The sequence below is a fragment of the Camellia sinensis genome, chromosome 5 (genome assembly GCF_055761805.1).
Source record: "Camellia sinensis isolate YWXY chromosome 5, ASM5576180v1, whole genome shotgun sequence".
NCBI lineage: Eukaryota > Viridiplantae > Streptophyta > Magnoliopsida > Ericales > Theaceae > Camellia > Camellia sinensis.
The window spans coordinates 127,741,560-127,766,676 of NC_138965.1; the positions used below are offsets into that span (position 1 = coordinate 127,741,560).

Here is a 25,117-nt window from a genome sequence, read left to right on the forward strand (position 1 = left end):
CTCCAAACCTTACCATATACATGAATTTATTTTAATGTTGTTTACAATAACAAGCTTTGTTTAGTTCAATTTTCAAATTTTGTTTTTAAATTTTTTTTAAAAAAGAGAAAAGTTTTGTGAAAACAAAATGAAAATAAAAAGTTCATTATTTTTATTCGGTTTTCTCTTTCTTTAGGGAAAAAGTTTTTTAAAAATTTAAAATATATCCTATTTTGTGTTTGTTCTTGTCAAATTATTTTATGATTAAAAAAAAAAAAAAAAAACGCAGAAACAAGTTTGAAAAGTCAACTAAACAGATCAAAAATACTGTGTCTCACTAGAATAATTCTGCATTGGAAAATAATTTGTAAACATAAATTTTATTTTAAAAAACAGTTGCTAGAATGATGTGATGGTAGTTTTTGAATTAATAAGTCACTTTGATCTAATTTTTTGATTTCAAAATGAATAAACACAAATTTACCACATCATTTCTGTATATATTTATATTTAAAATTTTTCTGTTTGTATATTATCATTACTCTTCTACACACATTGAAGTTTATGAAAAAATACTGCTGAACATAATTACAAGACGTGATACATGAAAATCAGCATAAAATTCACAAAGTTTACAAGACTATGAATACACTCACCTTTGTTAGTTTGCTCCTATGATCCTATCCTGTATAAACAAAAAACAAACAGTATTTGGTTATTCGGGAAAAATCAATAGGACAGAAATAAAGCGTTGGATCGAACCGGACCTATTATGGGACATACAATGCATTACAAATGTATGATCATTACGCTTCAACCAGGTTATTCTATTCCACCTCCTAGAAAGAAAAACAAAAACAAACAATTCCTATAACATTTCTCTTTTCCCTCAGCTCTTTCTGTATCTAAAAGATTTATACAGATTGACATATACATACAAATGATTACCTGATTCCTAAAACCATACCGGTAAATGAGAACAAATACAACAAACTGCTTCAGTTGAAGTAGCGAAAAGGGTGTTATTTGGAGGCGTTTCAGTCAATCTTCAGACAATGCAGAGAAACCGACTTGTTCAGTCTCAGCACCGTGACAAAAACTTGTCTTCCCTCGGAGCTTGTTATACCTAGGAATATGTCTTTTACGGTCATTCTGTTCCACCTCTTGAAAAAGAATCACGACGAGTTAACTCGTAGTTCCCATCTGGAGGTCTTTGATTTTGATTCTCGCTATCTATAGTAATTGCTTTTGAACAGAGGAAGAGGAAGGAAGAAGAGTATATGCTCACATGCCACACACTGCAAGCCATTTTATGCACCAAACATGAGAGAGAGAGAGAGAGAGAGAGAGAGAGAGAGAGAGAGAGGGGGGGGGATTGAGAGAGGGGAGAGGAAAGGCCCTGTTTAGTGCAATTTTTTCCTAAGCTGAAAGTTAATAAGCATAAAGTTGCTAAAAAAAAGTCATTTTTTGGCTATTTCAACCAAAAAATAATTTGTCTGTTTGGTAAAGGCTGATAAATTGACAAAAAGGGAAAAAAAAATTCCACTCAACTTTCTCAATAATGAAAAAACAATTTTTTAGCATTTTCCAAACACACCATTTTTTCAACTACTTTTTCATGAAAAAGTGAAAAACAAAAAGCTACTAAAAAAGCATTTGCCAAACCTCACCTAAAAGCATTCATTCCCAACTTCTAGATAATCAGTTTTTCTCAACTTATTTAAGCTATTTTTATCTCATAACTTATAAGCAGAAACTGTATCAAACACTCTAAGACTGATTCTGATTCCTAAATTATATCTACTCGATTATATATGTGAAGCCTTGACCTTTTCTCTTGATCTGTTCTATTATATATGTGAAGCCTTGAGATGGTGTTGACGCACAAAATGTCTCATATTTTAGATTTTTCCAAAATACCCCCTATAATTGGTGTTTATGTACCAAAAAAAAAAAAAAACAAGAGAAGGATGGGGCTTGAACTCAAGACCTTGAGTTTAGGAAACATCTTTACACTTAAATCAGCACACAACAATTGCTATATTTTAAAACCAAAATTAAAATTTGGGTAAAATACAAACACACTCCCTGAGGTTTACTTAAATTACAAATTATCCTCTGTGGTTCTAGAAATTACATTATGCCTCCTAAGGTTTCTAATTTCATAACAAATAGGTCATTTTATTAATAAATCATCAAGTTAATTAACAGTTTTTAATAATATTAAAATTTTATTTCAATTAATAATTCAGATAATTTTATTATTGTATAGGTGAATAGTTAGAAATTTCTCTTTTTCAATTAATTTTGTTAAATGAAAAATTCTGACAGGAGGTATTTGTAATTTTCCAAACCACAGGGGCAATTCGTATTTTAAGCAAATCTCAGGGGATGCATTTGTAATTTACCCTTAAAATTTATATTTTACAAATTTAACAACACACCCACTAGTGTATATATACAAAGCTCCAATAAGTTGCACCAAACATAGCCAAAGAGGGTATGCATTATGTTATGAAATTGTCATACCTGTGCCAAACCCAGTAGCTTTCACTGGATTCCAGTGTCCAGCTAATGGCAGCCATTGCTAACGCAGTGAACGCTGCTAGTACATATCCCCAGCGGAAACGTTTTAGAATCGTCTTCATGAGATTATGGAGCCATACCTTAACGGTTTGCCACCTGCGACGAATAGACACCCTTGACTTCATCAGATCCATAATCACAACTAATATTCTATTGAAGTAAAAATATTTGCATACATAGGCTTAAAACAGATAATTTGAGCAAAACATCAGTGTCAAATTCTAACCAAGAACTCTCAAAGAGCAACCGGGTTTTGACGGATTTATTAATGTGCCCACTAAGATATAAGGTTTTAAGAGTATTGATGATCAAAATTAGCTTGACACTATGTTCAATAAATCCATAATAACTATAGTTGTATCGGTAATACTTAATCACTTTGACCTCAAAAACTAGGTGTGTTGCTGATAGCACCTACATTTCTTTACAAATTTTAAAATTAGTTGGTGAGGGTTTAAAGCAAGTGGGGGTCCAAAGATAAATTGGGATGTTAATAGTAGCACCCAAGGTTCTGAAAAGCGGTTGCGGTCACTGTAACGATGGCGATGGCGCGGTTGCGGTTGTGGGGTGTAAAGGCCGTAGCGTAACGGTTGCAGTAACCGGAACCGTGATTTTTTTTTTTTCCGCACAATTGGAAAAAAAACTTACCGATATGCATATTTTTTTTCCATGATCATATTTATTGGGTTTAAAATAAATATTGATCAATTTTTATAAATTTTCAAGTATGATCCAATATATTTCATATTTTTAAATCACTATAAACTGAGTTTTTTACATTTTATTTTAATAATTAATGACTTTATATTATACAAAAAATCAATCATTAAATTATATATAAGATAAATAATGACAAAAGTAAAAGAATAAATAAAAACCTAAATATATATATATATATACATATTTTAACCAAGCTAAATAGAAAATGACCACACTTATTATTATACTTAGAAAATATGAAGAAGAAGAACTCCGAAAAATATGAGGAAGAAGGAATATATTTCTGTTATATTCAAAACTTCTTATCTTACAAGACCAAATGACACTCCTTATATAGGAGATATTACAAACATCATCATAACCCATTATATGCCACTTACATATTATATATTACCACTATCTACCACTATCATATTATATACATGCCACTATCTACCACCAACACCACTATCATATTCTATACATGCCACTATCTACCACCAACACCACTATCATATTCTATACATACCACTATGTTAGAAATATTGATAGACAGAGAAAGAGAATAAATTGTATTATTGATGGATATCTTGATGTATTACAAGATTGATAAATTACAATTCCTATACAATCTATATATAGAAGAAAATGTGGTAGTAGGTGTAGTGGAGGTGATAGTGGGTTAGGTGAAGTGGAGTGTGTGGTGAAGTGGAGTGTGTAGTGGAGTAGGTGTAGTGGAGGTGATAGTGGGTTAGGTGAAGTGGAGTGTGTGGTGAAGTGGAGGTAGGTGAAGTGGAGTGTGTAGTGGAGTAGGTGAAGGTAAAGATGGGAAATTCTAACAGCCCCCCGCAAACTCAAGGAGGAGAGAAACTAACCAACTTGAGTTTGGAGAGAGTAACAAAACAAGAAAATACATAAAAATAAAAAAGGATAGGAGACACTGTATGGTCGTGTCAGACCGTTGGTGAAGACACTGTATGGGGGTGTCATAACGTTGTAGAGGACACTGTATGGGGGTGTCATAACGTTGTAGAGGACACTGTATGGTGGTGTCATAACGGTGTAGAGGACACTGGATGGCAGTGTCAGACCGATGTAGAAGACAGTTTATGGGGTCATGTCGGACCGTTGTAGAAGACAGTTTATGGGGTCATGTCGGACCGTTGTAGAAGACAGTTTATGGGGTCATGTTGGACCGTTGTAGAAGACAGTTTATGGGGTCATGTCGGACCGTTGTAGAAGACAGTTTACGGAGTCTTGTCGGACCCTTGTAGAAACTAACCGGAATCTATGTCGGGACAGTTTACAGAGTCTTGTCGGACCCATAAAGGAGCTAACCAGAATCAATGTCGGGACAGTTTACAGAGTCTTGTCGGACCCTTGTAAAAGCTAACCGGAATCAACGTCGGGACAGTTTACAGAGTCTTGTCGGACCCAGAAAGGAGCTAACCGGAATCAATGTCGGGACAGTTTACAGAGTCTTGTCGGACCCCTTAAAAAATCGCATCCTCAAAAGGTGCGCCCAATTTTCAAAAGGCGTGCCATCAAAAAGCGTGCCCAATCCATAAAAAGGCGTGCCATCAAAAGGCGTGCCCAATTCATCAAAAGGTGGACATGATGGCGAGGCACGTGGACGCCTTGGCTTGCGTGCCCGTTTGTCGGCTGGCAAGAGGCGCGCGATGCGCGTGGCTGGCCCTGGCTATTTAAAAACAAGGTTGAGGCGAAGGCTGTGCATACGAGTCTGAAACCTCTGAACGCTCGGAGAGCTTGTCTCTGCAAAGCTTGAAACACCCGGAAACCAACCCTTCTCTGAAACACTTAGCAACTCAAAAACATGGCCTCTTCTTCCCGTCCAGTTACCCAGAACCTGCTCACGCTCTTTCCAGAACTGAACGAGCCCACAAGAGAAATAACTGGTGCGGTGGCCAGTGAACCGCAACCAAACACCTCTGGTTTTGCTCCATTGAACTTTCCGATGCGGTCGGTGGAGCAAAAAATGGCGATGCAAACTGATATTGAGGCTAATCAATATACTCTGAAGTCATGCGTGGAAACCATGACGGCGGTCACAAATTTGTCAAACCGGCTGCAGAGTAGGACAAATGAGGTGCAACATTTAAACGCCCAACTGGCTCTGCTCCAACGCATGTATAAGGATGCGCGAGCAGAGATAAGTGTGCTGAAAGCAGAAAATAAGGAGCTGAAGCGGAAGGCCACCGTGATGTTCCGATTTGGAGGTCCACCATATGCTGCAGTGGAGGAGCAGGGAGTAGTGATCATGCCCAGTGGAGTGGGAAACACGGAGGCAGCACCGTCAAGGGCCGCCCAGGACGGAGGCAAGAAGAAGAGACCGGCTGCAGAGTAGAGAAGAAAAAAATCCGCCAGTGGATGTGGTTGTTTTGTTTGTTTGTTTGTTTGTTTGTTTTTTTTTTTTTTTTTTTTTTTTTTTTTTTTGTGTGTAACAATGTGATCGGGGTTGATCCCTGAGATGAATAAAATATGGGTGTTGTGCAAACTCGAATGGTAGGTGTGGTAATGCAGAAAAATCAACAGAAAAATTGTTGCTCCTTAAGTTGCTTGGCCACATCTTTAGCAGAAGATCCAGAAACCTCAATCCAAGTTTTTTGAGAACAGTGCACAGGCTGACAGCATGAACTCTAAATAGAAGAGAGCATGAAAGGGATTGGCTGCCATGTCTGCCAAGTTTGATGGTGCAGTGACATAGTAAGCAAGACCACCAACTGGGATAGACTGGCCTGAGGAACAAACATCAATGACTGGAATATGAACAATAGGGTCACACATTAGAGGTGTGAATGGTAGGATCTGGGGTGAACTTGATCTAGATAGTGGCAACCTGACCAGTGGCTCAGGCAGCAAAGTAGGAAAATCCAGAGGGGGGAGATCAGACACATTAAGAGGTGATATTGGTGTCAACACACTAGAAGACCTTGTAGCTGGTAGTAAAGAAGAAAGTGGAGGTAAAGATAGTGATTCAGTGAATGACATAGGCAGTTGTGGAGGTTTTACTGTGTATTGAAAAATTGATGCCATAGGAGGGCACCAACAATAATAGGGAGAAAAAAGGGATGAGCCCATTGAAGGTTCTTGAGATCCTGGGCATAAAAAGGGTGGTGTACCAGACTTGCCAAGTGATTCCAACAAATTTGGAGAGAATAAGCCCATTCCAGTAGCTTCTGGATGTTTATCCTTTCCAGAAAGATTTGAACCAGATGCATCCATGGGGCTTACTGGTGAAGAAGCAACAGACAGGTTATCAACAACTGAAAATTGGATGTCCCCACGTCTCCTCAGCTTTTCTCGGGTAACACTTTTCAAGGAAGTTGAGTTTCTGAGAAGGTAGCAGATTATGTTGCTGAAAATCTGGGAAAGAACATTGTGAAAGCACTTGAATTTGTCAGAGACGAAGAAGATCAGTTAGAAGCAGCCATACATAGCGGCTATTTGGACACTGATAAGGAATTTCTTAGTCAGGGAGTAAATGGAGGAGCATGTGCAGCAAGTGTACTGTTTAGAGATGGAAATCTATATGTAGCGAAAATACTGTTTAGAGATGGAATAGGTAGAGGTCCGGCGGGCGGCCAAGGCGAGGCTGCCGCCCGCCGGTGAAGCAAAATGAGTAGGTTGTTAACCTTGCTCTGATACCATGTTAGAAATATTGATAGAGAGAGAAAGAGAATAAATTGTATTATTGATGGATATCTTGATGTATTACAAGATTGATAAATTACAATTCCTATACAATCTATATATAGAAGAAAATGTGGTAGTAGGTGTAGTGGAGGTGATAGTGGGTTAGGTGAAGTGGAGTGTGTGGTGAAGTGGAGTGTGTAGTGGAGTAGGTGTAGTGGAGGTGATAGTGGGTTAGGTGAAGTGGAGTGTGTGGTGAAGTGGAGGTAGGTGAAGTGGAGTGTGTAGTGGAGTAGGTGAAGGTAAAGATGGGAAATTCTAACACACTATCTACCACCAACACCACTATCATATTCTATACATGCCACTATCTACCACCAACACCACTATCATATTATATACATGAACACAATTTCCAGCACTCCCCCTCAAGCTAGTTTGAAGATATCTTCCATAGCCAACTTGCTAGTCAGCTTATCAAATTGCTTCTTGTGTAGTCCCTTCGTTAGCACATCAGCTAATTGTTCACCTGTTGGAAGGTAGGTCATACAGATTATGCCAGCATTGATTTTCTCCTTGATGAAATGTTTATCCACTTCTATATGTTTTGTGCGATCATGTAGAACTGGATTATGAGCTATAGATATAGCTGCTTTGTTGTCACAATAGACCTTCATAGGTGTCGGGTGAGAAAGCTTTAATTCTTCAAGAATTCTTTTAATCCACATTACTTCACAGATTCCATGGGCAACAGCTCTGAACTCTGCTTCTGCACTACTTCTAGCTACCACATTCTGTTTTTTACTCCGCCATGTAACTAGGTTCCCACCTACAAAGGAGCAGTATCCGGATGTTGATCTCCTGTCTGTAACACTTCCTGCCCAGTCTGCATCTGTGTATACTTCAACTTGAAGATGTCCATGTTTCTTGAACAGTAAGCCTCTCCCTGGAGTTCCTTTCAAATATCTTAAGATCTTATAAACGGCCTCAAAGTGCTCTGCCCCTGGTGAGTGCATGAACTGACTTACCATGCTGACTGCAAAGGCAATATCAGGCCGCGTATGAGACAAGTAAATCAATTTCCCTACAAGTCGCTGATATTGTTCTCTCTCTTTGACTTCTTCAGCCTTAGCAGCTTGTAACTTCAAGTTAGGCTCGATCGGAGTCTTCGCCATCTTACAACCAAGCATACCTGTTTCTCCAAGGAGATCAAGAACATATTTTCTCTGATTAACGAATATACCTTCCTTGGATCTTGCAAATTCCATTCTAAGGAAATACTTGAGGGCTCCCAGATCCTTAATGTGAAATTCTTTTGCGAGTTTCTCTTTGAGGGCTGCTAACTCTGCTTCATCATTACCAGTTAAAATGATGTCATCAACATAAACAATCAAAATTGCAATTTTACTGTTTTTTGAATGTTTATAAAATATTGTGTGATCTGCTTGACTCTGCGAGAAGCCACAACTGATAACTGCCTTCCCAAAGCGTTCAAACCACGCTCTTGGTGATTGTTTGAGTCCGTATAATGACTTGTTCAATCTGCATACTCTGTCACTTCCAAGTCTCTGCTCAAATCCCGGCGGTAGGCTCATGAACACCTCCTCTTCAAGATCACCATTGAGAAATGCATTTTTAATGTCAAGTTGATGTAGAGGCCAATCTGAATTTACTGCAAGAGATAACAGTACTCTGATGGAATTTATTTTAGCAACAGGAGCAAACGTCTCCTGATAGTCGATCCCATAAGTTTGAGTGAAGCCTTTAGCCACCAGTCTCGCCTTGTATCTCTCAACGCTTCCATTTGCGTTACATTTTATCGTAAACACCCATTTACACCCAACTATTTTCTTGTCTTTGGGTAGATCAACTATCTCCCAAGTACCACTTCTCCTTAAAGCATTCATCTCCTCCATGACTGCTAATTTCCAATTCGGATCATCCAATGCTTCCTGTATATTCCTTGGAACAAACAAGTGTGAAATCCTAGATGTGAAAGCTCTATGGTTTTTAGACAGTCTTTGATAGGAGAGGTAATTTGCAATAGGATGTTTAATGCAATTTCGGACACCTTTCCTAATTGCTATAGGTACATCAAGGTCGGAAATAGAAGGAATAGGATTACCTAAAATTTCGATGCCAGAACTCGGGTGGACATTCGGGTCATTAGGATGGACATTCGGGTCATTATTCCTCAGATGAAATCGCTTCCTAGTATAAACCTGAAGCTCAGGATTTAGATCATTTTGTAGTACTTCTCCCCCTAAACAAGAATCTTCTTGACTAGGCACCATAGAACTTGGTTCTCCTAAGTGATCATTATCAGACAGATGTGGTTTTTGTGTAGGATAAATGACATTGGGGAGCGGGATAGAAATATCCCAAAAACGGTCTTCTACTCCACTTGTCTCCCCCTGAAGAGAAGTGTTGGGGAAATAGGATTTTGTTTCCACAAATGACACATCCATACTTACATGAAATTTTTTGTTTTGAGGATCGAAGCACTTATACCCCTTTTTGTTTGAGGAATAACCCAAAAAAACACATTTTATAGCACGGGGGTCAAGTTTTGAACGAAATTGACTGGGAACATGAACATAGGCAGTACATCCAAAAACTTTGACTGGTAAATCAAAAAACAACCTCGTGTCAGGAAAAAAAGTTTTGAGACAATCAAAAGGTGTTTTGTATGTTAACACCTTTGTAGGCATCCTGTTTATCAAATAAGAGGCTGTTAAAATTACTTCACCCCATAAATATGTAGGAACATGCATGTAAAACATTATAGCACGTGCTACTTCAAGTAGATGTTTATTTTTTCGTTCTGCAATGCCATTTTGTTGAGGGGTATCCCGACATGTAGATTGATGAAAAATCCCCTTTTTTTCCAAAAACTCACCCAACTGCTCATTGAAATATTCTGTTCCATTATCAGAATGTAAAATACCAATTTTGGTTTGAAATTGGTTTTCAATCATATTGTAAAAATTTGTGAATAAATTTTCACGTCAGATTTTTTATTCATCAAATAAATCCAACATAAGCGGGTATGGTCATCAATAAATGTAACAAACCATCTTTGACCAGAAAGAGTAGTGATTTTAGAAGGGCCCCAAACATCACTATGAATCAAATAAAAAGGTTTTGAAGCCTGGTAAGGTTTTGGCAAATAAGTAGAGCGATGAAATTTTGCAAAAATGCAACTTTCACAATGAAAAGAAGAACAAGCAATCCCTTTAAATAATTCTGGAAATAAATGTTTCAGATAAAGAAAACTAGGATGTCCTAGCCTATAGTGCCATAGCATTATTTTTTCTCGAACAGAGATTGAACTAGTACTATTAAAGCTCTGAGCTTTTTTATTACTAACAGGTACTTCATCAAAGTAGTAAAGACCTTCAAGCATCCTAGCACGCCCAATCATCATCCCCGAGTTTTGGTCCTGAAATTCACAATGGGATTCAAAAAATGTAACACGACAATTAGAATCCTTAGATAGTTTACTGACAGACAAAAGATTACAGGCTAAGTTGGGGACGTGAAGAACAGCATTGAGATTAATTTTCTCAGTTAGTTTAATAAATCTTTTTCCTGCAATAGGTGAAAAACTACCATCGGCTATTCTGATTTTGTCATGACCAGAACAAGGGAAATAGGTACTAAATAAATGGGAAAAACTAGTCATGTGATCGGAGGCACCGGAATCTATGATCCACGGAGAGAAGTTTAGGCAAGAGAAGGCTTTAGGATTTCTACCTGTTTGTGCCAACAAAACACTAGGAGTACCGGTTGAGGAGTTGGATTTTATCAGCTTTAAGAGTTGATCAATCTGCTCTTTGTTGAAGGGACCTGAATCGGCTTCATTAGCGGTAGGAAAGCCACGATTCTTCTCTCCTTGTTGGCTGCTTTTCCAGGTGACAGGTTTGCCATGGATCTTCCAACACGTTTCGCGTGTATGGCGAGGCTTGTTGCAAAAATCACACCAGACCTGTGGCTTATCATCAAACCTGCGCTGGTAATTTGCAGCCTTGTTGGCCGCAGCATCGCTAATTAAAGCAGAAATTTCAATTGATTCACCATTACCTTTTTTCTTAAGCATGACGCTCCTTCGGCTCTCTTCCCTTCTGACTTCGGCAAATACTTCGTCAATGGATGGGAGAGGAGGTCTGCCAATAATTCTTCCTCGCACTTCATCGAACTCAATGTTGAGGCCGGCAAGAAACTTGTAAATACGGCTGTCTTCCACAGTTTTCTTGTGGTGTTTGCAGTCGTCAACCGATTTCCATTCGTATGTGTTGAAGATGTCAAGAGCCTGCCATAACCTTTTCAACGAATTGAAATATTTGGTGACGGAATCATCTCCTTGACGAATCTCTCCCAACTTCAAAGTTAATTCGAAAACTTGAGATTGATTTCCTAGGTCAGAATACATCTGACTAACATTATCCCACAATTCTTGTGCAGTAGTATAGCACATGTAATTAGAGCTTATATCCTCCTCCATGGAATTGACCAACCATGTCATAACCATGGAGTGTTCAGCGTCCCAACTGTCGAACAGTGGATCATTAACAGCAGGAGCCTTCTTGTCACCAGTGATGTAACCGATCTTTCCTTGCCCACGGATATACATCCGGACAGATTGTGACCAGCGGAGAAAATTATCACCATTTAGGCGGATGGTGGTGATTTGGACAGAGTGAGAGTAGGACGTTTTCACCGGAATGGCAGCGGCAGGGGTTGAAGTGGTTTCGGACGTGACTTCCGACATGGCTATGACGGTTTTAGGGCTGCTGTGTTTTTTGTTGCTCTGATACCAACTTAGAAAATATGAAGAAGAAGAACTCCGAAAAATATGAGGAAGAAGGAATATATTTCTGTTATATTCAAAACTTCTTATCTTACAAGACCAAATGACACTCCTTATATAGGAGATATTACAAACATCATCATAACCCATTATATGCCACTTACATATTATATATTACCACTATCTACCACTATCATATTATATACATGCCACTATCTACCACCAACACCACTATCATATTCTATACATGCCACTATCTACCACCAACACCACTATCATATTCTATACATGCCACTATCTACCACCAACACCACTATCATATTATATACATGAACACAATTTCCAGCAATTATTATTATTATTATTATTATTATTATTATTATTATTATCAAACAATATATAGATTGACACACACAAACAAAATAGTTGAGTGATAACAGTTGAATAAAATAGCATAGGTCTTATAGCTTCAACAAATCAATAATATGTTCTTGATTTTCCCTCTTCTCTCTTTCTATTTCTTGGTCCTCCATCTTCTCTCTTTATCTTCCCTCTTCTCTCTATCCCTCTTCTCCCATTTTTAGCCTTTTTTTTGTGTGTTTTTTCGGAAGAAGCAGTTCGGAACCGTTACATAACGGTGCGTAACAAGCCATTACGGCTGTTACGGCACCGTTACAACCGCTACGGCAGCCGCTACGGCCGACACACCTGTGAATCTCAATCACACTGCAAAAGCGGCCGTAACGGGTGACGGTAACCACCACAACCGTTACGTAACGGCGTTACGTAACGGTTGCAGCCGCTTTTTAAAACCTTGGTAGCACCCAAAAAATAGCCACATGCGGAGGCTAGGTATGGGCAATAGCAATGTTTGAAAATTGAGTTTTTCAAAATAAGATGCATATGTTGTGTTTGGATGTCCCTTGAACTTGAATGACCTGCTTACACTTCCTATAATTCACAGGGTGTGTCTACATATCCTTATGTTATACAATCATTTTTAGGTTTCCTCGAACTACAAACTTTATTTTTATAACAATCACTCACGAGATGATGGCCACTTGAAACAATACACGTCTACTTGAAATGCTATATAAATTGTTGGTTTGTATTGTGATTGCATCATTAACTAAAAAATATCAAAATTGAAAATCTAAAACGACATTCAAGATTTTGAAATGGGAAACTTACCTGTTGACGATATTTAGACAGAATACTGTTGAAATCGAACGAGACCTATATTTCGTAAAAAATTCAATCAGCCACCCAATAAGAAGTCCAAATGCCCCGATTGCTATTACAAGAACAATATTGGTAGACCTGCAAAATTTAGTGCAATTAAAACCCTGCCATTAAGATTCATAAATTTGAAGGTTTTAATACCTGGTTGGTCCAGTTTCAGCCATAAGGGCTGTAACAATTGCTACAACTGTGTGAATTGTCCTCTTAGAAGCATCACTGATATCAGCTAGGTATACAAAAGTGCTCACCACCGCCATGAAAGAGAGCCAAAAATCCAAAAACTGCGAATATGTCATGGTTAACTACTCAATAATGTCCCAAAATAGGAAACCTCAAAAAACAATGTTTGGTGCAGCTTATAGGGGCTTCTTGCAGCTCCTTTCTTTCTTCCTTTTTTTTTTTTTTTTTTGAAAATCTGTACTCACGGAAAGAACATTTTTAACTTCTGATTATTAGCTTCCAGCTTGCAAGAAGTTGTACAATACCTGCAACACGTGAAACGATAATGGACACCAGGTGCCTACATCACATGCATGATATAATCCACTAGCAATGCCGCTAGACATGAAAAGAACCCATTCCGCAAATGCCTGCAGAAGAATAACATTTTTTATCTTGATGACTTCAAATCAAAAAGGGGGGTCAGAGAATTTGTAACTAATGCCTTGAGTTCAATTCCTAAAATTTAATACCATATGTCGTGTTACATGGACTCTTCTACTTTCCCTGTCCCCCGATATGACAAGAGTCCACTTGTACCTAATGTCAAGACTCGGATCTTCTAAATTTATATGATGTTTGAAGAAGAAGAAAACACTCAAATTTGCTAGTAGGTAAACATTTCTAGCTTCACTTACAAATGAGAGATATAAATTCCATATTTACTCTAAATCCCATTTAATTTGAAACATATTTATTTATAGATAATTTATAATATCTTATCTAATAATATTATACAATGTGCAATATATATATGTGTTTGAGACATGTCCCATACCCATATCCAATTTTTGGATGCGTATCCTAATATCCTTAAATTTCGGTTTAGGAAGATTTGAAGCTTGGACACGCATTGGCACTCGATATTTGTACTTGAGTCCATCTAACATGGACCATATGAAACTTTAAATTATATGAAAACATTTCCAATCCAATCCCAATGAACAAGTGAATCTTACCTTCTGGCGAAGGCACCAAAAAGCAGGAAGTACAGCAGCAGCATTGGAAGCAATAAGAGAAATCGATTGCCAAAGGTGTCCTACACGAGTTTTCAGCATTTTTCCTTTAGAAAAGGCCGTTGCACAGAAAAACATCAATGTTATTGCTATGCCTCCATGTGAATAAAAATGTTTTATTAATGCAGAAGAGAAAGACCAATAGAAAGAGAGTTCTAATTATATGCCTGACATGCTAGCATCAACCTGAAACCGCAATCTGGGCCAGCCAATTATTACATTCGAAATCATGTAAACTATTCTAAAAAACTCAGTAACAAGAACAGATCTTAAAATTTATCACCCAGTTGCTTCAGACGTGTTTGTGTGTGTGTGACTGAACAGACAGTCCCGATATTCTTTTCAACTATGTAGCACGGATACTGGTACACGTATAATACAGGTGCACCAATACAGCAAAACCTTTAAAAAAAAGGGATACAGGTATGGCCAAGGTACGTCCATAAAAAAAATATAATTTTATAGTTTGAAGCAGTGCATTATTTATAACAATTAACAAACCAAATGCAAAAATTAATTACATGGCTTAGTTGATTTAAGGATCCAACCTACAAAGTAGAGTTTAATGTCAAAAACAAGGTTCAAAATCAAATTTTAATGTCATAACATTAGAGAACCTACAAACCAAACTTAATTCTAAAAGCATGCTAAGCATAAACGAAAGTCATATCAAGCTGACTTCATCTCTGAATAAAAAGAACACCCTGTTTTGGTACACGTATACTTCAAAACAAGATTGCAGTTGGAACTTGTTGTACTCCAGAGTTACCTAGTATGTACCCAAGTCGTACCCACATAAATCAAATAATTAACAAAAAATGGATACGTGTTTTTGCATATTCAGTACACATGCAGCTGTACCATGAAATGTACAGTACCCAAAAGTAAAAAACTATTCAACTTTCAACTTTATGTTCAGGATACAATCTAGAAAGAGGCACACAAAATAAAAAGATTATGATACCAAATTCGATTTTTTTATTTCTTTTAAAAACAAAGTATACCCAATTTATTCTCTGTTGGATACAAACCTAACCTTTGGTGTTATTTTCACAAAGTGACTGCCTTCATATTTGAACCCACAATTGCAAAGTTGATAGGCCAAGTTTTAACAACTCAATCAGTTAGAAGGCTAGTTTGGCACTTAGTTTGCCCCCGCCCCTGCCCCCACTCCCAACCCTAAGCTCTTCTAAAGGGCCCTCACTCCCCTGTCCCCGCACCCATTTCATGCAACTATGGTTCAGCATAATGAATAATATGAGCTTTACCTTGAGGTGAAACAATCTCGACACTACAGTCAAAGCCTCCGCGGTCTCTATCACAAGAACAATAACTGGGGGAAAAAAACAACATTATAAGTAGAAATCAAAAAGAAATGCAAGAATGGCTTTTGTAGCTCCCTGTATTAACAGCAAAATACACCAATTTCAACACTTTTCAGTAATAAAGGAACATAGTTGTCGTCTAGGAAATTTAATTTATCTCGACTCGACTAGCAAATAAAATAATTTGAATAGGCAGAAAATCAAACCTGTATAAAGTCAATCCACTTGTATCCAGAACAGACGGACACGTCCCGTGAGAAGAGCATTTCATTGGGCATCTCTCTAGTGAAATAGACAAAGTTGTTTGATTTTTGGTAGTATTATCACTCGGGTTTAGGTGCCTCAATCCAAAACTCCATGTTCCGCCTCTAACATAAAAGATGTAGAAACTAACCGTTTCATCACCTGAATCATACAGCTTGAAAAACATTGAGCCATTGCTGAAACTTGTCATGTTTGCGTAGAAGTAGTCCCAACTATCAAAAGATGGCAATCCACCATATTTGGCATATATTTCATAGTTTATTTTTGCATCGGACTTTAGTTGGACGTGAAGATTGCCTCCAGAAGCACCATAAGGAACGTCCAGAAGAAAATATGTCCAAACAAAATCCAACTTTCCGTCATTTGAGGAGTTGCTTAAAAGAGGTTCAAGAGGGAAATTAGCTGATTTTGATGATACCCTTTCGCTTATTGGTAAATAATATGATTCAAAAGGAACGGATGGATTCTTCCTGAGAACGGTCTGCAGACAATCATTCTCAGCTTGTCAATAAATTACTCCTGCGAATAAGTTTCTTCAAGAATCAACAAGAAGTACAGATCCAAGGAAATCAAGTTGTATGTGCACAACATTTAAGACGAGTAATTGGCATTCATAAACATATATACAACCAATATATCAAACTATATAGGTAGAAGTTTGAACTATAAATAAGAAAACCTGTTTTAAGGTAGATTTCCATCTTCATATATGATCTGACGGCAAGTGCTAAAGGATTCTATTACTATTTGGACTACTCATAGTTTCAAGTCAACATTCCAAACAAACACTTGTTCGATCATGCCAGATGAACATGAAGATGCGAAACTCCAAGCAAGGATCAAAATTTCATTTTGGTATGTTGTTACCATTAGCTTGGAAATGGAAACGTTTCGGAAACATTTAAAAAATGTTTCAAAAATATAAGGGAAATGAGAAAAGTATTCGACAACAATTGAAAACAAAAACCTATAAAAATGTTAATACATTCTCAATAATTAATTAATGAACATGTTGAAGTCTATGAATGTTAGAAACTCAAAACCAAAAGGCTTAAAGGCTTGGGGGAATAAATTTGCCATTGTAAGAAAAATAAAAAAATAAAAAATTCCAAATTCAAGTAGTAGTAGTAAGGAAAAATTGGATAAGTGACTTAATCATGCTTGTTTTATCTTCACTTTTTAGTTTCTCATATTTTTAAATAAATTTAATATTTTCTTGTGAAAAAAAGAGGTATATAGAAACAAGTATTGTTAAATATTTTGTTGTGGTATGTTTCAGATTGTTCCGGTTTGTTTTGATGGAAACATTGACATTTCAGTATTCCACTAATGTTCACGGAAACGTGCTGATCGTTTTGATGGAATAGAAACAAAATTTTGTTCCTTGGCTCCTCATCCGATATGCCATCCATATACCAAGTTATAGCCAATATGCACATAAGAAAATTATTCAACTGGGTTGATATGCATTGAAAGCAGACACGCATCAGAGCAACTTAATTATTGAGTCACACTAGCACTAGCACAAGTTGACGAAAACATAAAACAAAATAGGAAATGTAGACGACACAAATCTATCTATAATCTCACCTGAAGCATGTATCTTTCCCATGTACAGTTCAATCCAGCCTTCCCCTCAGGACACTGAAGTACTTGCCAGTCCAAAGAATAGCAGACATTTACATTCACATCCTGAACCCCTCCAATTTCATTTGACAGATTAACAAGATGAATTGCAATATACCAGCGGCCAACTTTTGGTGAGCGTATAACCAAAGGGTTTTTGCTGATATTAGCAGAATAATCAGGCAACGTGGCAAGTGGTATTGCACCGTGACGTGCATAACATGTCAAAATAATTCCATTATCATTCACCCTACCATTGGATGCTGTTTCATTGAATCTCACATTTGTTGCCATTATGGTTAGTTGTTCTGCTATATCCACTACATCCAAGGAGTAGATCTTTGGTTCACTGTCTCCGTGGCAAGAATTCCCATCAGAATTTGTACAAGAGACCACGTTTGCTTCTGTTTGATTGTACAATTTAGTATCTGAAAGATTTCCTGTTAAATTGTAGTTGTCTGCGCATGAAAGCAGATCAACCGTTCTGTTGCAATATTGGCCCAACTGCATTGGGGATTTGCATCCTTCCACACTTACATTGCCACTGAATGAGTAAGCTGGGCCTCGAATAATCTGCATTGTCAGACCAACAGAATTAAAGTAATAATTTCAAATACATTTAAAAATGTCATTAATCACAAATCATGGAATTTGAACCATTTCACTGGAAACAAAAAGGGAAAATCAAACGGAAACAGCTACAAAATTATCTAGAGAACATCTTCAATTCAGTGGGAGAAGGGTATTTCAGGTGGTTTAGGTAATTATACAAACTGTTCTCAACAGAGCCAATTCTCTTCTCCTATAAACGAAGACTACTGGATGTTTTCAGGAACCATTTGTGCAAGTAATTTTTTCAGATATGAAGTGTAGCAGTCTGGAATTTGGGGGACTCGAGCGGTGGATATACCGCTCGAGAGGTGAAGTGAGGCAGCCAGCATCTCTCTCTCTGCAGGTCTGAAATTTTGGGGAAGGGGGTTTTTCTGCTCAAGCGAAGGAGTAACCACTCGAGCGGTCTTTGCTCTCACACCACTCGAACAGTTTGTTCGGGATCTGTCGATTTAAAAGTCACTTTTGGCCCGATTTTCTTCACTTTTTCAGGTCTTTCTCTCTCTCCTCTCTCTTTTCAGCCATTTTTGAGCTCCAAGTCCATTAAACCTTGGGTTTCATCTCTTTAGAGTGAGAATCTCACCCTAGTTCCTTATACCAAAACATAGAGCACGGCAAGGGCTTCCTTTTAATCTGAGCAGATTGTGTTTTTGTCAAAATTAGATTTCTGGGCCCTCTCCTCTTCTTTCTTGAGGTAGGGATTTCTTTGCTTCTTTTCAATATCTCTATATAGATAGATGTGTGGTACTTTCTATTGCATGAAAACATGAGTTTGATGTGTGATTTTTTTCGAAAGGCATGTAGGAGAAGTTAGGGTTTTGAACTCAATGTGTTCAAGTATATGATTTATGGTTGATAATGAAGATTTTGGACAAATTGAACATATTAAAGAGGTTTACTATAAAAAGCCCTAATTTTGGTTATCTAATGTATTTGAGATAAATTGTTGTTTTAAATAGTTGTTGGGTTATAATGATTAAAGTGAATTAAAAAGGTGAAATGGGTGTAGAATAAAATCAAATGGTTATTATGAATTGATTCATACTGTGTTATGGAAAAAGGGAGAGTCAAATGTATTTCTGTTAATTTTGTTTATGTCGTAAACATTGATGATATGGAAATGTGGAAATGTCTTGATGATCACGTTGTGTTGTTATAAGAAATACTGTTCCTTTCATCTTGTAGAGGTTGTCCTTAGCCATTGGTGGAGGATGGTGTTGTATGTTGTAGAATAGGTTATATGTGTAATGTGATGTCGATTTAATTTTATAATTGAAATGATAAAGTATATGAAGAGATGGTATATTGAAGTTCTAGAAAGCGGGTCTGTTTCCTTCCGGCTTGTGACTAGTAAAACATGGCTCATTGACAGAGGTTCCGCTTTCCTTCCAAAGTAGAGCCCTGTAAAGCGTGTGGATTGTTGGGTTATATGGGGGTTCCGCTTTCCTTTTGACTAGCCACCGGTAAAGCGTTACACTTTGAGATAGGTTCCAGATTTCCTTATGGAGTAGCGCCCGGTAAACTGTGTTAGAGTGGCTTGACGAAACTGGTTGTTAATTATGCAATATTTGTGTTTAGTTACAAGTTTATGCAGACATGTGCGATATGGTGGATTGTGTTAGAGATATAAATGTGTGTGTGATTGGAATAATTGTGTAGTAAATGGGAGATTATAGTTGTCTGTATGATAGGTGTTGGTAGGATCCATTGGTGCCACGTGGATTATAAAAAGTTGGCAGGTCATAGTTTAATTATCATGTCAGGGTTAAAAGTTAGATTGAGTGTATGACGGATTGATTTAACAACCTTTTTCCCAAAATAAAGGAGTTTTGAAGAAATTCTCTTGAGTCATAATTGATGAGATGAAAAGATAACAAATGAGTTTTCCTTGAAATGTCAAACGGGATTTTGGAGAAGAAATTATATATTTATGTATGTTTTAGTTTGGATATAAAAGGGGACATTATCTATTTAGTTATCATCAGATTGCATTCATGATCACATATATCTATAGATCTTATTGTTTTGAATCAATGTAAATCCCTATTGGACCTTGTGTTCTCCCAATCGCTAAACTATTTTCAAGTGCAGGGTTGGACATATCGTCTAGAACTCAAGAAGATTGTTTTTATCATGTATTATGATTTGTTTATTGTGAGTTAGAAGCCAATGTATTGCAAAGGGGATTATATTCTTGTTATTGTAATTATTTTATTATGAGATTTTCAACGTAAGCCTAAGGGCATGTGTTGTAATTCTTGACTGAAAAGTCTGTCACAGCACTTATTCGAGAGAGGACTTTAATTATTTCCTTCAAGGTATTTTGCTTCTGTAATTATATTATGGAAATGGACTTTAATAATGGAATTTGGTAATGTATTCGGTTAATAAAATTTGGGGCGTTACATGAAGCAACACCACATTGAGTTTCCAAATACATATTATTTCTAATCAGCTGCAAACTTCTACTTTTTATTATCATATAAATCTTCTAGTGACTCAACTTTTAAAATGTATTTTCCACGTTTATGCTATTGGATAGCTTGATATACATTGTTGAACCCATTTCCTAATAGCTTAAGCTTTAGGGACTACTGCTGATCTGACATAGTATCATAGCTTAGGTTGAGTGAAGTCTTAGCTTTAAGTCTCTCCATTTGCATTTGCATTTGCATTCTACTTCTCTCTATGTATGTTTGTTTGCATCTCCACGTACAAGACAGTGTTGCACGTGAGGGACAGTGTTGAATAACTCAATATACATTGTTGGGCCCATTTCATAACAGCTTAAACTTTGGGACTAGTGGTGATTAAACATATAAGTATTATTCTAGTGTTTCTGGCACAAGAGCTTGCTAGCTGCTATTACAATCAAAAGAATTTATATTTTTTCTTGTTTGATGCAATGTGGTGTGGTGTGGGGTGGGGTGGGGTGGGGGCACTGGATTAGTGGTTAAAACTCAGCCTACTAACTTGTCTGTTCAAACTTGAGGGTAGCCATTTTGTACAAATTATGCCAAAGGTTAGTTTTTACCCAATCTACTAGGGACTAAACTGGGTGTAATATTTTTATTTTTTTTTTAAAAAAAAAAAAGAAAAAAAAAAAAGAAAGAAAACTTGTTTGGTGCAGTGTAAATCACATTCAGCAATGATAAAATTAGTGGCTGAAACAGAATTAATGGAAATGGGCTACCCGAAGAAAAGAAGCGTAAACAATACACTGAACCAAGAAAAGTATTAAAAAATTCAAGTAAAGATAGATGTTGAGAATCAGTTTATTAAAGACTAAAGAGTACCTACCATCTTTGACTGTGTCCTTGTAGGTCCAATGCCATTAAATAGACCCCAATACCAGACTCCGGGAGAGATCTGCATAACAACTTTGTATGTCAATTCAGCTAACTGTCATTGACCGAACAGTTAAAATACAAATGAAAACTAAACTAGTGCATAAGCTTCCTAGGTACCATAAGTGAGAATATTCAAACATTTTGAAATGAACCTGCTCATTTGTTAGTGTGACGGATATATTTTTCTGCATGAGATAGCAGAGTTCCTCATTCTGAAGACCTTGTATGTCTCCAAAAGATCCATTTGATATAGGATCTAAAACTGCGTTCAGAAGAGAAATACATCTAAATCAGTTTATGGTTCCGATATCTAAATCAGTTTGATTGTAAGATAAGAACGCACAGGAAAGAAAGAAGAAAGAAAAAACAAAATGATAAGCATAAGCAAAAAAAAAACAGTAAAATTTTACACATAACGGAAAGCATGTGACTGTAAATTTTTGCACCCACTACGTATCCTAAGTGATCAAGTTTACCTTATAACTATGCATGATGCATTGATGCTCCTATTTATGCATAAAATGCTCTAATGCTAGTTTGGAAACACCATTTTACTCTTAAAAATAAAATAAATTCTTAAAAAATATAAAATACAGTCGTGTCCTATTGTCCTTGGACAGGAGAATTAGATGAATCCAACACTTAGATACATACCCACACCCGAAACCGCACCTAAGTCCACTAACATAGATGAAAACCAATTTGTGGGAATCAAGGAAAGGTAGAAGCTCAATTTAAACAAGTTTATGAGGGTAACTTTTACCTAAACTGATCAAAGAAGTGTTATAAGCATCCGGAAGAGGAGGGCCGCCTTCTCGTAGGCATATCATCGGTATCCGGCTTCTGGGAACTTTTTTAATGCTTTTAGGATCCTGCAAGAATTAGATTTACGGACATGAGAGCATCGAAAAACAGGAAAACTAATATCACGCAATGTTGTATATATTAAGAGCCCAATGGTTGTAGACAAATTCTAATTTCTATATATACAAGTCAATAAAAGGTTTTCCATGTTAAGAAATTTGCAAAACACATATCAATGGAAGAACTTGAGTGCAAGAAAGCAAACAAGATTATGAATTATGATACATTGAACAAGCCTACTTCAAGAATGTTTGACAAGGATACATACAAGATCTATGTCTGACTCCAATGCAACTGACATTGAAGAGAACCATGGTGGCAAATCAACTGCAACAAGACATCCAAAGCAAAACTAATAAGACGGGGGTAAGAAAGCAGGAAAGAAATCAGCTGATCAAAATGACAAAATCTAGAGTTCATCACGACTTTCAAAATGAAGATAGAGTTACGAAAGACAGAAAAGAGGACTAAGGAAGTTTAAATGAATTAAAGATTAAACATGGTCTTTTGTAATGCATACAAGGCTTGAAACCCCTTAATTGGTAATCTAACTACTTGCAACTAAGGTTAATTTGCAACTTGGGATATAACTAAGAATGAGTTACAAAAACACAAACGCAATGTCCATATTAGTTTAAAGCATTTGCTCAATGTCACAAATGAAAAACCATGACAAAAAGAACATACACTACATTTACCATCATTAATGGCCTTTTCCATTTAGATGTGATTAGCATGTTGTGAACAATATTTTACATGTAGCAGAGGGTACCACAAAAATGACAAAATCACTACATAACAACACTTGTTTAAAAGAAATATATTACTTCTGGTCTATGAAGCATGGATACAACATGATACGGATAAGATGATAAAGAAAAATCTTTAAAAATTATTTTTAAAAAAAAAATTTAAAAATTAAAAAAATAAAAAGAAAAGGATGTGGATATGTTATAGATATGACAACACGTGTGTATATATCATGTGTATATCTAGAAATTAAAAAGTAATTACATTGTAACATATTTATAACAAACTATTTATCATCAGTTAGATTTAAATAAATACACTCAGTTTCAAATTAATAATGTATTCACATAAAAAAGATGGTTATGCTATGTGGGCGAACTTGGACCAAATTTGACATGCTTTAATCTCACTATTTCATAATTTTTCTTCACTAGGGAATATGGAAAGTATTGGAAAATGTTCTTACATTTATTCTAACAAGTATATTCGATCCTACACAAAAAAATATGCAATATCTTAATTAAAAGATAGGTAGGTCGGATAGTTAGAGTATCTAGAAAGTATCCAATAATTCAAAATTAAATAAATTATTTCTAATTTTGGATACATTAAGAAATTTTTAGATATGTATCGGCGATTATCTAAGTAGTATTGGTATCCTTACGAGTATGATACACATGCAATTCCAATGTAGAATTATCTGTTCTTCATAGCTTCTAGTCTAAATTCACTAATAAGGCTTAAAATAATGCCCAGAAGATTTTCTAAAAAATGGTAAAATCCCAATAAAAAAATAAGGATTTAATGATCATGACCAATACTGAAGTTTCTGAAGAAAGCAACTAGTTGACCACAACCCATCAATCAAAACAACATCAAATCCAGAAAACCCAAGTCAACAGCTAGCAGATATTAGAGACTCTTTTGCCTTAAATTCCTTTTAAATTCTTAGTCATGCAATCAACTTGAAATATTTCCAAAACAACATAACAAAGCATGTGAAACACTTCATATAACACACATAATAACCACGATAAATACTGCCTCATATAAACTAAACATCAATTGAATACTCAATTAAGTAACCATTACCATTCAATCACATGAGCAAATTCAAAAAAATTCATTAAAAAAAAAATTGAACATTGACCTCTACCCGTTACAGAGAATCACCCACAATCCATAAATAAACAAAACAAAAAAGTCCACTTGATTAATAAAGAAAAGCTAACTGCAGAACACAGACAAGTAATTTGATTTGACTAATTACCATTCAAATTCAATGAATTCATTAAAAAAATTAAGTCTTGACCTCTACCCACTACACAGAACAACCCACAATCCGTAATAATTATTAAAAAAAAAAAAAGATTTGATTAATCAAAAAAAAAAAAAAATCAAAATCAAAATGAAAATGTAGAGAGAGTATACAAGTACCACTAATAAAACATACATAATAACCAAAATAAATACTAAATCATATAAACTAAACAACAATTAAATACTCAATTTCAATCACATAAACAAATTCAAGAAAATTCATTTAAAAAAACAAAAATAAAAAGTCTCGACCTCTACCCATTACAGGGAAAACCCAAAACCCATTAAAAACAAAAACAAATAAAAAATTCAAGAAAAGCATATATATATATATATATAACCCATATATGGGTTTGTAGAGTATAGAAGTACCTCTGATATAACGCCAATCGTAGGGTTTGAGCTGGGTTTTGGAATAGCTGAAGCTTGAGACAGTGAAGGAATTGTACGGAGCACCACGTTGGACTTCGTACGAGGAACATTGACCATGAAAGCATATAAATACGAGCAAAACGACGAGACAGAGATTCAGATAACAACTACCCAGAATTGAACTCTCGGCCATGTGATGACGATTCTCAGACAGAGAGAATCGAGAGATATTTGTTGATTGATTAAATTATTTACATAGAATTTAGGGAAATATAGATAATTAGAGGAGTGATTGAGTTGTTTATGTGTTGGTGGGGGCAGTTGACTGGAGTTGACTGACCTGTGTTCGTGGGTCTTGTTGAACCAGATGACACCACGCGGCTGAGATGAGAGTGACTAGTAAGTAAGAGACAGACAGTAATGTAATGCCACTTT

At 36.3% G+C, this 25,117-nt stretch overlaps 1 protein-coding gene across 10 annotated transcripts; it reads right to left on the reverse strand.

The window, feature by feature from the left end:
• Nucleotides 1-482: 482 nt before the first annotated feature.
• On the reverse strand, nucleotides 483-25,117 carry LOC114296201 (uncharacterized). Of its 10 annotated transcripts, none has more exons than XR_014330120.1 (15): nucleotides 24,683-25,117; nucleotides 22,509-22,567; nucleotides 22,140-22,248; nucleotides 21,529-21,638; nucleotides 21,327-21,395; nucleotides 17,382-17,990; nucleotides 15,734-16,272; nucleotides 15,471-15,535; nucleotides 14,146-14,249; nucleotides 13,453-13,557; nucleotides 13,109-13,248; nucleotides 12,917-13,045; nucleotides 2,509-2,661; nucleotides 947-1,277; nucleotides 483-664 (listed from the first exon to the last, which is right to left on the reverse strand). XR_014330120.1 is itself a non-coding variant. In XM_082869782.1 (14 exons), the coding sequence occupies exons 1-14, from the start codon at nucleotides 24,873-24,875 to the stop codon at nucleotides 652-654; spliced, it is 2,397 nt and encodes a 798-aa protein (XP_082725908.1). In that variant the 5' UTR covers nucleotides 24,876-25,117; the 3' UTR covers nucleotides 483-651. The 10 variants fall into 10 exon arrangements, 5 of the variants coding, with proteins under 5 accessions (XP_082725908.1, XP_082725910.1, XP_028096285.2 ...); XR_014330119.1 differs by having other exon boundaries at nucleotides 928-1,277; XR_014330122.1 differs by having other exon boundaries at nucleotides 14,146-14,225; nucleotides 24,683-25,116.